The 10,886-nt window shown below is 39.1% G+C and overlaps 2 protein-coding genes across 6 annotated transcripts; both read right to left on the reverse strand.

The window, feature by feature from the left end:
* Position 1: 1 nt before the first annotated feature.
* Positions 2-9,337, reverse strand: ndc1 (NDC1 transmembrane nucleoporin). Of its 5 annotated transcripts, XM_027008593.3 has the most exons (18): positions 9,193-9,334; positions 8,406-8,526; positions 7,004-7,105; positions 6,664-6,838; positions 6,128-6,260; positions 5,849-5,957; positions 5,710-5,761; positions 5,446-5,578; positions 5,150-5,242; positions 4,953-5,034; positions 4,505-4,669; positions 3,914-4,174; positions 2,954-3,066; positions 2,539-2,589; positions 1,753-1,816; positions 1,388-1,488; positions 1,147-1,307; positions 2-789 (listed from the first exon to the last, which is right to left on the reverse strand). In XM_027008593.3, the coding sequence occupies exons 1-18, from the start codon at positions 9,229-9,231 to the stop codon at positions 726-728; spliced, it is 2,019 nt and encodes a 672-aa protein (XP_026864394.2). In that variant the 5' UTR covers positions 9,232-9,334; the 3' UTR covers positions 2-725. The 5 variants fall into 5 exon arrangements, 4 of the variants coding, with proteins under 4 accessions (XP_026864394.2, XP_026864396.2, XP_026864395.2 ...); XM_027008595.3 differs by lacking the exon at positions 7,004-7,105 and having other exon boundaries at positions 9,193-9,335; XM_027008594.3 differs by lacking the exon at positions 2,539-2,589 and having other exon boundaries at positions 9,193-9,335.
* Positions 9,212-10,800, reverse strand: zgc:113691 (uncharacterized). The gene has a single exon (XM_027008530.3). It carries the CDS (start codon positions 10,579-10,581, stop codon positions 9,850-9,852), a length of 732 nt encoding a protein of 243 aa, XP_026864331.3. The 5' UTR covers positions 10,582-10,800; the 3' UTR covers positions 9,212-9,849.
* Positions 10,801-10,886: the final 86 nt, after the last annotated feature.

Here is a 10,886-nt window from a genome sequence, read left to right on the forward strand (position 1 = left end):
ATACAGAACACATAAAAAAGTTTATTAACTTTCAATAAAGCCAGAATACCAAAGTATTTTTAAATGTGACACTCATCACCATCAGATTTCTTTACAAAGGAATGAAAATTGATACGTTAATACTTAGTCGGACCAGTCATAACTACAGCAATGGTAAACTGTAGAATACTCTGTCTTGACGCTTGTAGCAAGAACAAAGTGCAGTTAAACAGATCAAAAACTGTAGTTGAACGGCCAAAGATGGACAACCACCGAGTTGTGTGTACTGTTTCCGAGATGTGTCTGGAATAGTCCTAGTGAAGTAGAGCAGTACATTCAAACCTCATCATGATTTCATCAACTTCCCAAAAATCTGCTAAAATAACTTTTAGGGTTATTTAGGAGAATATCTTCACATCAGATAGTACTGACCTTTAATTTCCATGCCAGAAAGAAAAAGAAAGGAGGAACAAAACACTTCTCTAAGAAGACAAAACTAACTTATTGTGTTACAAAACATGGAGCTGAATCATATATTCAGATCAACTCAAGCACAGTACATTAGGCACCGAGTGATCCACTGAGCATCAGCATGAACACCTGCATTTATGATTTTGGCAAATTACACGGTTTCTCTAGAGATCTCCTAATGTCCGCAGCTCGCACAAAGGGACCCGATTCAAACGCATCTGAAGTGCATCTGTATAGCACATGACATGGAAGAAAGTGGAGGGGTAGCTCATGCACTACTCTCTGTATTCCATGAACTGCTGAAGTCTTTTCTGATGCTCCACTGATATACAGACGGCACTGAAAACAGAATGTCATGATTTCAGTACTATATGATCGCACAATCAGAACATGCCTGAGGTTGTGTGGCAAATAAATGTTCCAGTACTACTTCAGGTGAAAAGCTACTCTAATTCATATACATCAAAGGCAATGCAATTAATGCAAAAGGTAATTTGCAAGAGTCTTGTAATTTATTTCATGATCACAAAAATGCTAACTTGTAAAAATACTTTTTTTTTTTAAAAAAAAACCCCTGATCTCCCCAGTCGGCCCAATTTTGGCTGTAACCCCACTCCAACTATCCTCTGTGCCAACCTGGGAACGTTACTGTCTTCAGCAGCATTATCGAAAGCTGCTGTGGGAAAGAGAACTTACTTCAAGTGCTCTCCAAATGTGGATGTTATCCTGTAGATGGCCGTCTTCAGTGCCGCTCTCAAGGCAAAGCGGAGGGTTTTGTATGTGGCGTCTCCCATACTGCAGGTAGTCTTCACTGGCTTGCTAGAAGCGTGAGGGAGCTTGAAGTGCCTGTCCACAGCCTTTTTTACACAAGGACATGGCATAAGGGCGGGGGTAACTGAGGGGGGGAATCTGATACATTTTTTTACTTTGAATTTACCTCTTGCAAGGTCAGCATGCAACTGAGAATGCTGGGTAATGTAGTCTGTACTACTCCATACTTGTCCTCAGAAAAAGAAGCTGCCACCAGATGAGACAATCCTTGCACAAAAATATTTAAAATAGATTCAGTATTTGGTGGTAGAGGTTAACAAGATAAACTTTTCTAAAAATTTCAAGTTAGTTATATCATTTATGGGTCACTAAGAAAAAGATTTTGTGAAGTTGTCCTAATTTACATGTCAGAACGAGGTCCATTATTTACAAAATTTAATTTTTGTAACACACTGTACTTTCAGACAACATGAGTCTATGGCTGTACTTTGTTCCATTCACAGAAAAGGTGAAAATATCAGGATTTCAGACCTTCCAGGGCCCAAATGTGAGCTTGGCTGTCAGCAAACAAAGCTTGGCTTGAAGCTTCTGGAAGCTGTTAAGAGCAAGAAATGGAATTATATAGAATGAAACAGCAATATTTCCAACTGCAAATCAGAGATAATTCGTTTTAAGCAAAAAAAAAAAAATGGGGGAGGGGGGAGTTTAAACACCTTTGGAGTAACTGATCTAAAATACCATTTAATATAGAATAGCAAATATTACAAATACTACAAAGGCTTTTATAAATTGTGGGGAGAGTATTGTGTAAATCAGGTTTTTACTTTAATCCATGTGTTTCAACTTTTGTTAGCATCTTAAAAAGAGGAAACTTATGGATTGTAGTAGCCAAGCTAAAGCCCCACACATGCACCATCTTACAGTTTTCCATGCAACAAGGAAAAGTGTTTTTGCTACTTGAAAAAGACAACTGTGAAACAAAGTTCAAACTTTACAGCAAGTGTTTCAAATAAATATGTATTCACAATACAGCAAAACAGACATTAGTAATTAGAACCAGATTTTTCAGTTGCACAGTTTAACATGCCAAATTTCATAGTTCCAAGTTGCATAGTTTAACATTGCATGAAACAAAAAAAAAACAAAAAACATATGAACAATTCAGTTATTTAAAACAGTGAAAAGCCCACTACTGCTACGGATACTAAACGAAGAGGGTGACTAAACACTTCCACCATCACCTGTTCACCCATGCAACATGCGACTTTCATGCCACCATTCCTTCATGCAACACATGCATAGGCCTTACCTGCTTACCTTATTAAATAAATAGGCTATCATCACCCGCTTTGTCAAGAAACTTTTAACCTGAGCACAAATGTGGAGTAAGAGAACAAGATGGAACAATTTTTCATTTTATGTGCATGAACTACACAAGTCATTGTCATCTCAAAGTAATGAGTAACTAGGATCTTCTGCAACTTGGTGCAAAAAGAAATCAGTGTTTATTTTATCTTATAAAATATTGAATATAAATGTTTGAAAGATCAGTTTAAGAACCATTTGTCTACCATGGACGAGACTCATTACGAGTAAAAGGAACATAAATGAACGTGAAGGTGTGTAATGCAGTGTGTGCTTAGGCCAGCTAGGAAGGGATAATGTTAAGTTAAAGGATCCCTTGGTAAATTATAGATGCGTAGTGTAAGCCTCTACAGAAAGGGCCCCCTACCTGTTCCTTCCTGTTCTGGAGCCACTGGGCAAGGAAACTGGACTTCTGTTCTGGACGCAGAGTGCTGGGTGTAGGAGCAGGGGTTGGTGGTGGACTGCCGTTGGCCTGAGAGTCTGACATCAGCAGAGACAGACAGACAGCTGCTGAAAGCTAAGCAAACCATGACGACCACAACTCAAATCCAGTTGCTACGAGTGTTGTTGCAGCTTTCATTGCATAACTTCTCGTTATTAGCAGGTGCTATACCATGCAAAAAAAAACCAAAAAAACAAAACACACACACACAAAACTAGTCGTTAAGGTGTTTTCTTTATGAGGGTGTTTGTTCATTCAGCATCCAAAATTTGAGCCCTCTGAAATTCTAGAATTATTTATGTGCAAATATCTACTGTAAATGGAAAACATATGGGTTCATAAGTCTTATGGCACACTTCAGGGGCAAAATGTAAAGTAATTGAATGAATTTATTAATTAACAAACCAACTAAATGACTTGTGGAATTAATTATTAATTATTAACTTCTCGTTACAAGAACTGTGCATGTATCATGACACATTCATGAGATTGCATGGCAATTTACATGGAGGAGGACATTAGTGCCTGTGATCAATACAAACACGGGTTACTGATCAACAAAGAATTATCCAGGATCACTGGCACCGAGAAGGTGAGTCATAATTGGTTCAATCTGAAAATAGCAACACCCAATGCCACATATAAATACACAGAGCCTGACTTTTCAGACTAGACAGGGCAACATCATACAGGGCTGGAGTCAGATAGAGCCACACTGTACAAATACATTGGCTTATGCTGTCTAAGAGATCACGCACACACAATCACACACGCACACACACTTCTGTCCAGAGCATTCTACTCTAAAACCCAGCCCAGATTATCAATGGAAACCAGTCACATAGGGTCAGTACTACATAGTAAGGAAAGTGGCAGCTCACTCACCTGTGGAGGTGCTCCAGAGTTTGGGGCCTCTCCTCATGACATGCGGGCTCTGCACTGAGCCGTACCAGGGTGAGGGTGGCACCTGGTGCCCTGCCAGCCGGCGGACGGCGGGGCTGGAGAAGGGGCTCTCCAGGTCTGGCGTAAAGGGGACAGTCATGGGGCTGCTCAAACCCATCATGGAAGACTTGAAGACTGAGCCAGGGGTCTTGATTATGGAACTTGGATGAGGAGTCTGCAGCAGGTCCTCTGCCCCAGACATCACTGAAAAGAATAGAACACAAATCTTTAAAGCCAGCGGAGGGGATTGCTTTGTTCTCATACACATTATATTTAAGGAATATCCATTTAAGTGCATTTCATTTTTCCAAATGCAACTTCACCATGGCAGTATGACCATAAAGTAGACTAGGTGTCTCAATATCTTAAAACAATGACAATTTAGCTGTAGTTTATGAAGCATGAAATGAATATGTTGTTAACTTCTCGCTTGTGGCTTTAATATGACACCAAACCAAGATAGTTCAAGCCAAGTTGAACTTGACTCACGTCTGAAGTCTGGGATTATCTTTGCTACGGCTGGGATTAGATTACCCGAGTTCCCTGAGGAGACAGATCTGGCATCGCTGCTGACAGATGGACGCTTCGCTCGGCCATTGGAAGCCACGGTATCATGATGAGCAACAAGGCGTTGAGTTAACTCGCCCAAGAGCGCCAGGCACTCCTTGCTGATGGCGTTCCAGTTATGAGGGTGGCCACCTGCAACAGTGACTTTCTGGTTTTATTTTAAAAAATAATAAATCATCTCTGCTCTTGAGGTTGCTATGATGAGTTAGCATTTTATGTGACAGCAAAATTAGGGACCTTTCATGAACGTCAATAAACATAGCAAATAAAGGGATCTGTAATCATCGACGATATACTGGTCAAAACTGTAACGTTACATGAGGCTAAAGGATTAGCCGATATGATTAGAAATTGAAGGATATGAAATGAAACTGTTCTTGCAAAGTGGGACAAGAATAAGAAACAATGATGGTACCTGGCTGACTTAGACTGAAGACTTCTTGTCTGCATGAAGGGGAATACCGGGCCAGCAAAGCCAGATCCTGCAGGGCCAGGAACTGACAACACGGGTACAACCAGTCATAAAGAGAACCTACATGATGTAGTAATCTCAGTCCTGGTCAGGATGTTAAACACCACCGCCACACTGTTTGTTTTAATAATGGTGGTTACCTTCATAACCAAGACATCCTTTTCAGTCAGGACTTTAGGAAGACACTGGTCTGTGTCCTCAGCAAATGTGGACTGTACTGGGAATCTGTAAGGCTAAAGACACAGAATAATCTGCCATTTTATTATGAGAGAACAGCACAGTTGTGACCATCATCTAACTGGTGGGATTCAGGTCAGAAGCCCAGCCTTTACTAGAAACCAACGCAAGGAGAAACCAACGCAAGGAATGGTAAAGTATACAAACAAGCACACAAAGTGTCTACTAGAAAAGCTAAAGATTAATTAATGCTCACTACCTCTGTGACATAGATCCTGAACAGCAGCACAGTGATGTACCAGGTGAGCAGCAAGAAGGTACCACTAATCCAAAGGTGGTACAGCAGTGAGGGATCCAGCAGCCCAGCCAAGGAGTCCAAGGAACAGAGAGCGCTAAAATGAAGTTGAAGCACAGACACATCACATTACATACAAGGTCTACTTTCATACATCTCTGCACTTTATAAAAAAAAAAAATAATAATAATAATTTAAAAAAAACACTTTCAAAAATATTTTTTTAACCTGTCCATCTGAAGATTCAGCATGTTCAAGATCCATGCCCTGGGAAGATGTCCTAGGAAACAAAACAATATAAATTATTTAACTCTGTACTCATTTTGAAATATAATATTTAAGTAGCTCAATCATAACTGTGGCTTACCAAAGAAATAGTAAAGGGCAACATAATTCCTCACTGAATGTAAAGACTGAAGGGCACCGCATTTCACCACAGATGCCAGAGATCCCTTAAAGCGCATGTACTTATATTGCTATGGGATAGACAGATGGACACAGACAGAGGCACGTAAAGTTCACAACCATTACTTAATGCATCTTTTTGGTTTCAACATTTCTGTATTATGTGGCAAATATACCAGTTTTTGGGTCAAATCAATTATTCATTAAGCAAGTAGCAGGTGCAAAACAAAATCTAATATACCAGTATGATCTGAAAGGACACGTAGTTCATGTTTTGGACCACTCCCAGGAAACTGTGACTGTATCCCATGAAAGCTCCAGCCAGTAGGAAGAACAGGTGATACTCATTTAGACATGTCTCAGGAACACTGCCACTTTAGCCAAGACAAAATTAAGTTATCAGTAATGCATCTTTCCAGCCACCAAAAAGGCACCCATTATTCAGAGTAATTTTATCAATATTTTAATGTAATGTTTTCAGTATGTCCTGTAAGTACATTTGACCTGAAACAAGGTTGGTGTGCTCTAAAAAAAGTATCTGACTTGAAAAGGCATCTCCTCTTTCAAACAGGAACCTGCACCCACTTAGCTCCTTACAGATAAGATTGCCTTCAGTGAACAAACTATCAGCAAACGTGCCCTAGCCCCAGCAACTCGTGTATTACCCATAATTAAGATACGATCAATGCAACCTGAGCCTCTGGTGTTGCTGAAAAGTTTTACAGCATACAAGACAAACTTAAATCAGGTCGTGACAGAGGGGAATAAACTGCTGACCTCTCACTTCCAGTACAAGGGGAGCTGAGAGTACGATACCGGACGCCAGCGATGACGGAGGCGCACCACATCACCACCATGCCGACAGCGCAGTGTACCAGTGAGTGGACGCACTGCCGTGGGTGAAGCAATTTTGCCAGGAGAGCCACTCGCGAGCAAGGGATGGAGGGGACAACTGGAAGACACCCATGCAATTCCAGCTTAACACTCGTACTTTATATCCTCAGAGATATATATATATATATTCACAAGGGCCTTACCAGCAATCCTGGAAGATTTTAATAACAATGCAGTTAAACATACAAAAGAACATTCCATACCAAGACCAACCATTCCATACCTGTGTAATATTTCAAGTTGAAAAAGCCAATCACAAGTACCACTCCAGAAAGCAGGAAAAGGGGAAAGATGGTACTTGGGGCAGTCAAAAGAGCAAAGCATTCTGCAACAAGACATATTAATGCAACTTGGACATAAAATGCCTTACATATTTCAATTAGTTATAGATTGTGCCAGACAGAAAAAGAAGACGAAGCCAGCCTTTTGCAATGTTCATATTCATAAACAAGCATTTCACCTCTGTACTCTGTAACTCATTGGGCTTCATGCAAGATTTTTAAAAATTCTTCTCTTAGATTTCTTGTTGTTTTGTTGTAAAGTCAGGTTGCAACACTGATTCTTGGGTGTCAATTTCTGACATGGCACAATCTCTTTTGTTGTAAAGTCTGATCATAAGATGTACATAAGTCGTGCCACGTCACATTGGCAAAAGCTGCCAAGTTCAATAAGCTGTTGTACAAGTGTTCGCCTATATAAGAACTGTGAATATATCTGACCATCCTAAATTTCTTTACAAATCTAAACCTTTTTTTCAGAAGCATTTCTCAAAAAATGCTGACAAAGGGTCAAAATAGCAACTTTTGTTTTCAAAGAGCAGTAAAGGAAAATGTATCACTATTTTATTAGTAGTGGAGCTGCTAAGGCCAAGCAAAGGGAAACAAAGTTCGTTTTGTTGCTCGTGATGTCAATCAAGATTCTCAAGGTCACAAGTGATTGGACCTGACTTTATAAATAAATAAATAAATAAATAAATAAATAAATAAATAGATAGATAACTCTTAAAAGTGCTCAACAAAGCAGTTCAGTACATGACTAACAGTAGCAGATCAAAAGTAAGACAGACAATAGAATACATGTCATGATAGGTGATGTTGCACTGTTTGGTGTTGCAATGGAAGATGTTCCCCTGTGCAGATCATTACTGATATCAAAATTACAAAATGTTAAATGTAAATTATTTTGAAATCAAAGAACAACTTGTTACTATATACAAAGTCACTGGGCAGCATCATAGTGTGTCAGGCCATAGCAGACCACATAAATTGTTAATATTTTATATATATTTCCCTATACACCCCTGTTTTTTTTCCTCAGTTTGGACAGAGCACTCTCAAACCATTTCACTGCCAGTTATACTGTGTATGACTATGTATGTGACAAATAAATCAAACTTGAAATTTGAACTTGAAACTTGAATTGCTATCGTTGCAATTTAGATTGCCATAGTAGAGCAGGACAGTAAAATGTTAAATTCTGCTGTCATTCAGGATAATCACAGCATAAATCATACATCAGATTTAGTCCACACATGATCTTTGGGAAACAGCTGTATATGGCAAAAAACAAATCCATTGGTGATTTTTGCATGAGGTACACAGTTGTTAAGAGTGCCAAGTGTGTACCTGCAATCCACTGGACGGGGTGGAATAAACTAAGTCTAACAAGAAACACAAAAAGTGTTGTTGTGACAGGCAGAAGCAGCACCGACCACGCAATACTGGCTACAGCTCTCCAAGTAACAACCTGAAAAAAAGAAAACAGAACGCTTAGGTGTCAGTGTTGCGTTATTAAGTCAGTAGTTAGCTAGCTAGTTATCTAGCGTTAAATACCTTGCCACTTAAATCTTTAAGACAATATAAGACAACATATGCTCTCGGCTGCAAAGTCCAAAAGTTAAAAAACAAAAGTTTTGTTGACTGGCCAGCATGTTTCAGTGGCAAACTTTCTAGGGATTGGGATATACTGATTAAAAATAACACTCAACGTAGTGACTACTTAGTATTACATAGCTAGTAACTATCCATATGATCATATCTAGGCGGTTACTTTACTATTTAGTGTACTAGCTAATACTTTCCTTTCTTAATTAGCTACACATCCAGTTGGCTAGCTAACATGGACCGCAGTTGCTAATACCACTGAAAACTAGCCATCTACTTTAGTCCGCTCACTCGTGGACAAATACATTACTAGCTAGCAGCTAACTAGAGAAGCTAGCAAGCAACAAATTTATATATATATTATTTAGCTGGCTAGCAACTCGCAGAGTTTGCTAATGATAGATAACCCAGCTAGGTTGGCCAGTACATGACCCAGCATGAACCCTAACAAGCCTTGGTACACGAGCTAACTTAGCGGAGCAGAAAAGTGTTATGCCTTTTTACAAACGTCTTATGACACGAGCCTTACCTTTCGTATAAACCAGCAATTTTGACTAACAGAAAACATTTTATCATAATGATATCAGGAGAACTTCAACTGTAAGTAAAAAAAAAGAAAGAAAGAAACCTGGAAAAAAGTCACCAGCGTATGGAAAAGCATGAAAACCATTCCGCGCCACACATTCGAAGGACCTCGCGAGGACCTTCTGTAAAGTGTTTAAAATAACGCCTGAGTGAAATGTGAGCCGCTTTGATCAAGCTAAGGTGTTCCTCGATATTGTTGGTTTTTGTACTGAGCCTAAGAAATATGCGGCTCTTATATTAAATTACCTTCGTCAGCCTTTATTGACTTCGCCAAGTTCCAATTAAATCAATTAATTCATAAGTTAAATATGGTATGCGGTTTAATAAACAAGGAAAATATGTAAAATAAAAGTAATTCATAAAATATTCTGACAAACAAATAATATAGGCCCTACATATTCTACATAGAAAAAATATATGTCTACGCCCTGACAAACGTGTTTAAAAAACACACGGCTAAATATTAATGCAAATATAATGAATTTTAAAATTAATGCACCCGTAGAATTTACTCAAGGGACATATTTGAGGCAGTTGTAAGTACATTCAGAGCTTGATATATTGTCATTAAAGTTATTATCAATTATGTACTGGTTTAGTTTCATTTTGAAACAAGGCTTAAGGCTGTTTTTTCTCTATGGATGCCATTTGGTAATGTAAAATTGCGTTTCTCCAGACTTCTGTTTTTCTCGGGTTCGCGTCGCATCTTGGTTTCGAACGCATTCGCCGGGAGTATTTGTGTGGAGCTGATGGACATCTCCGTTTGAGTTCCCTTGTGAATAATCGGTTTTTGGCCTGGTCTCTGATGAATTGCCGGGAACGATAAGGGTTCACGTTGAGCTTTTTTATCTTCCCATAATTTTAGAAGGCGTCGCTGGTTGTTCGTCATATCCCTAAGATTTTGTTGCAGTGATTGTACTTGGTCCTCCAGAAGTGTTTTTGAAGTAACTGTGTTAGCTAGTTCAGACGTAAGTTCATCGATTGTCAAACTTAATTTGCCCGTTTTCTCAATGAGGGAGCTGCACTGGCGCTCTTTCTCATGCAGGTCATTGATTACGTCTTTAGTTGTTTTACCCTGAAATTTCGGACTGGATTCTAATCCGATTTCAGAGCGAAGCGTTTTCAACTGTTTTCGGAGCTCTTTATTGTCTAAAGTCATTGTCTTCAGTTTCTGTTTAAGCGTTTCGGTTGACCTTATTCTGGATTCGTATTGTCTCAGTTTTTCCCTGATGGCACTCTCGCGCTGCATAGCTTCGTCTCTTTCTCTCCGACATTTTTCTAAAAGTTTTAAAGTTTCATATTTAGATACTTTTTCTAATTTCCCATCCATCATAAAATTCCAGCGCTAAATACTATAGAGGAAAGTCATTGTCTTTGCTACAAGTCTGAGGTTATGGTCTCCATAAATGTTTTCCGTGTGCAGTCAAGCAAAAAAAAAATGTCGGTAAAAATTCTGCCTTAAATAATCCAGAAATATGTCAATCCACAGTGGGTTTCATAGACCTGAACTACTGCCATTCGCCCAGACAGTTTATAGGTTTGGAAGACAGCTTCAATGTAATTCTAGGCTAAGGTTAGAATGACCATTAATTAGGACACACCTCAAGATGAGAGTTTCAAGTGACACGTTTTTTGCTG

This window comes from Electrophorus electricus, chromosome 17, assembly GCF_041902795.1.
Source record: "Electrophorus electricus isolate QZ-2024a chromosome 17, ASM4190279v1, whole genome shotgun sequence".
In the NCBI taxonomy this organism is placed as follows: domain Eukaryota; kingdom Metazoa; phylum Chordata; class Actinopteri; order Gymnotiformes; family Gymnotidae; genus Electrophorus; species Electrophorus electricus.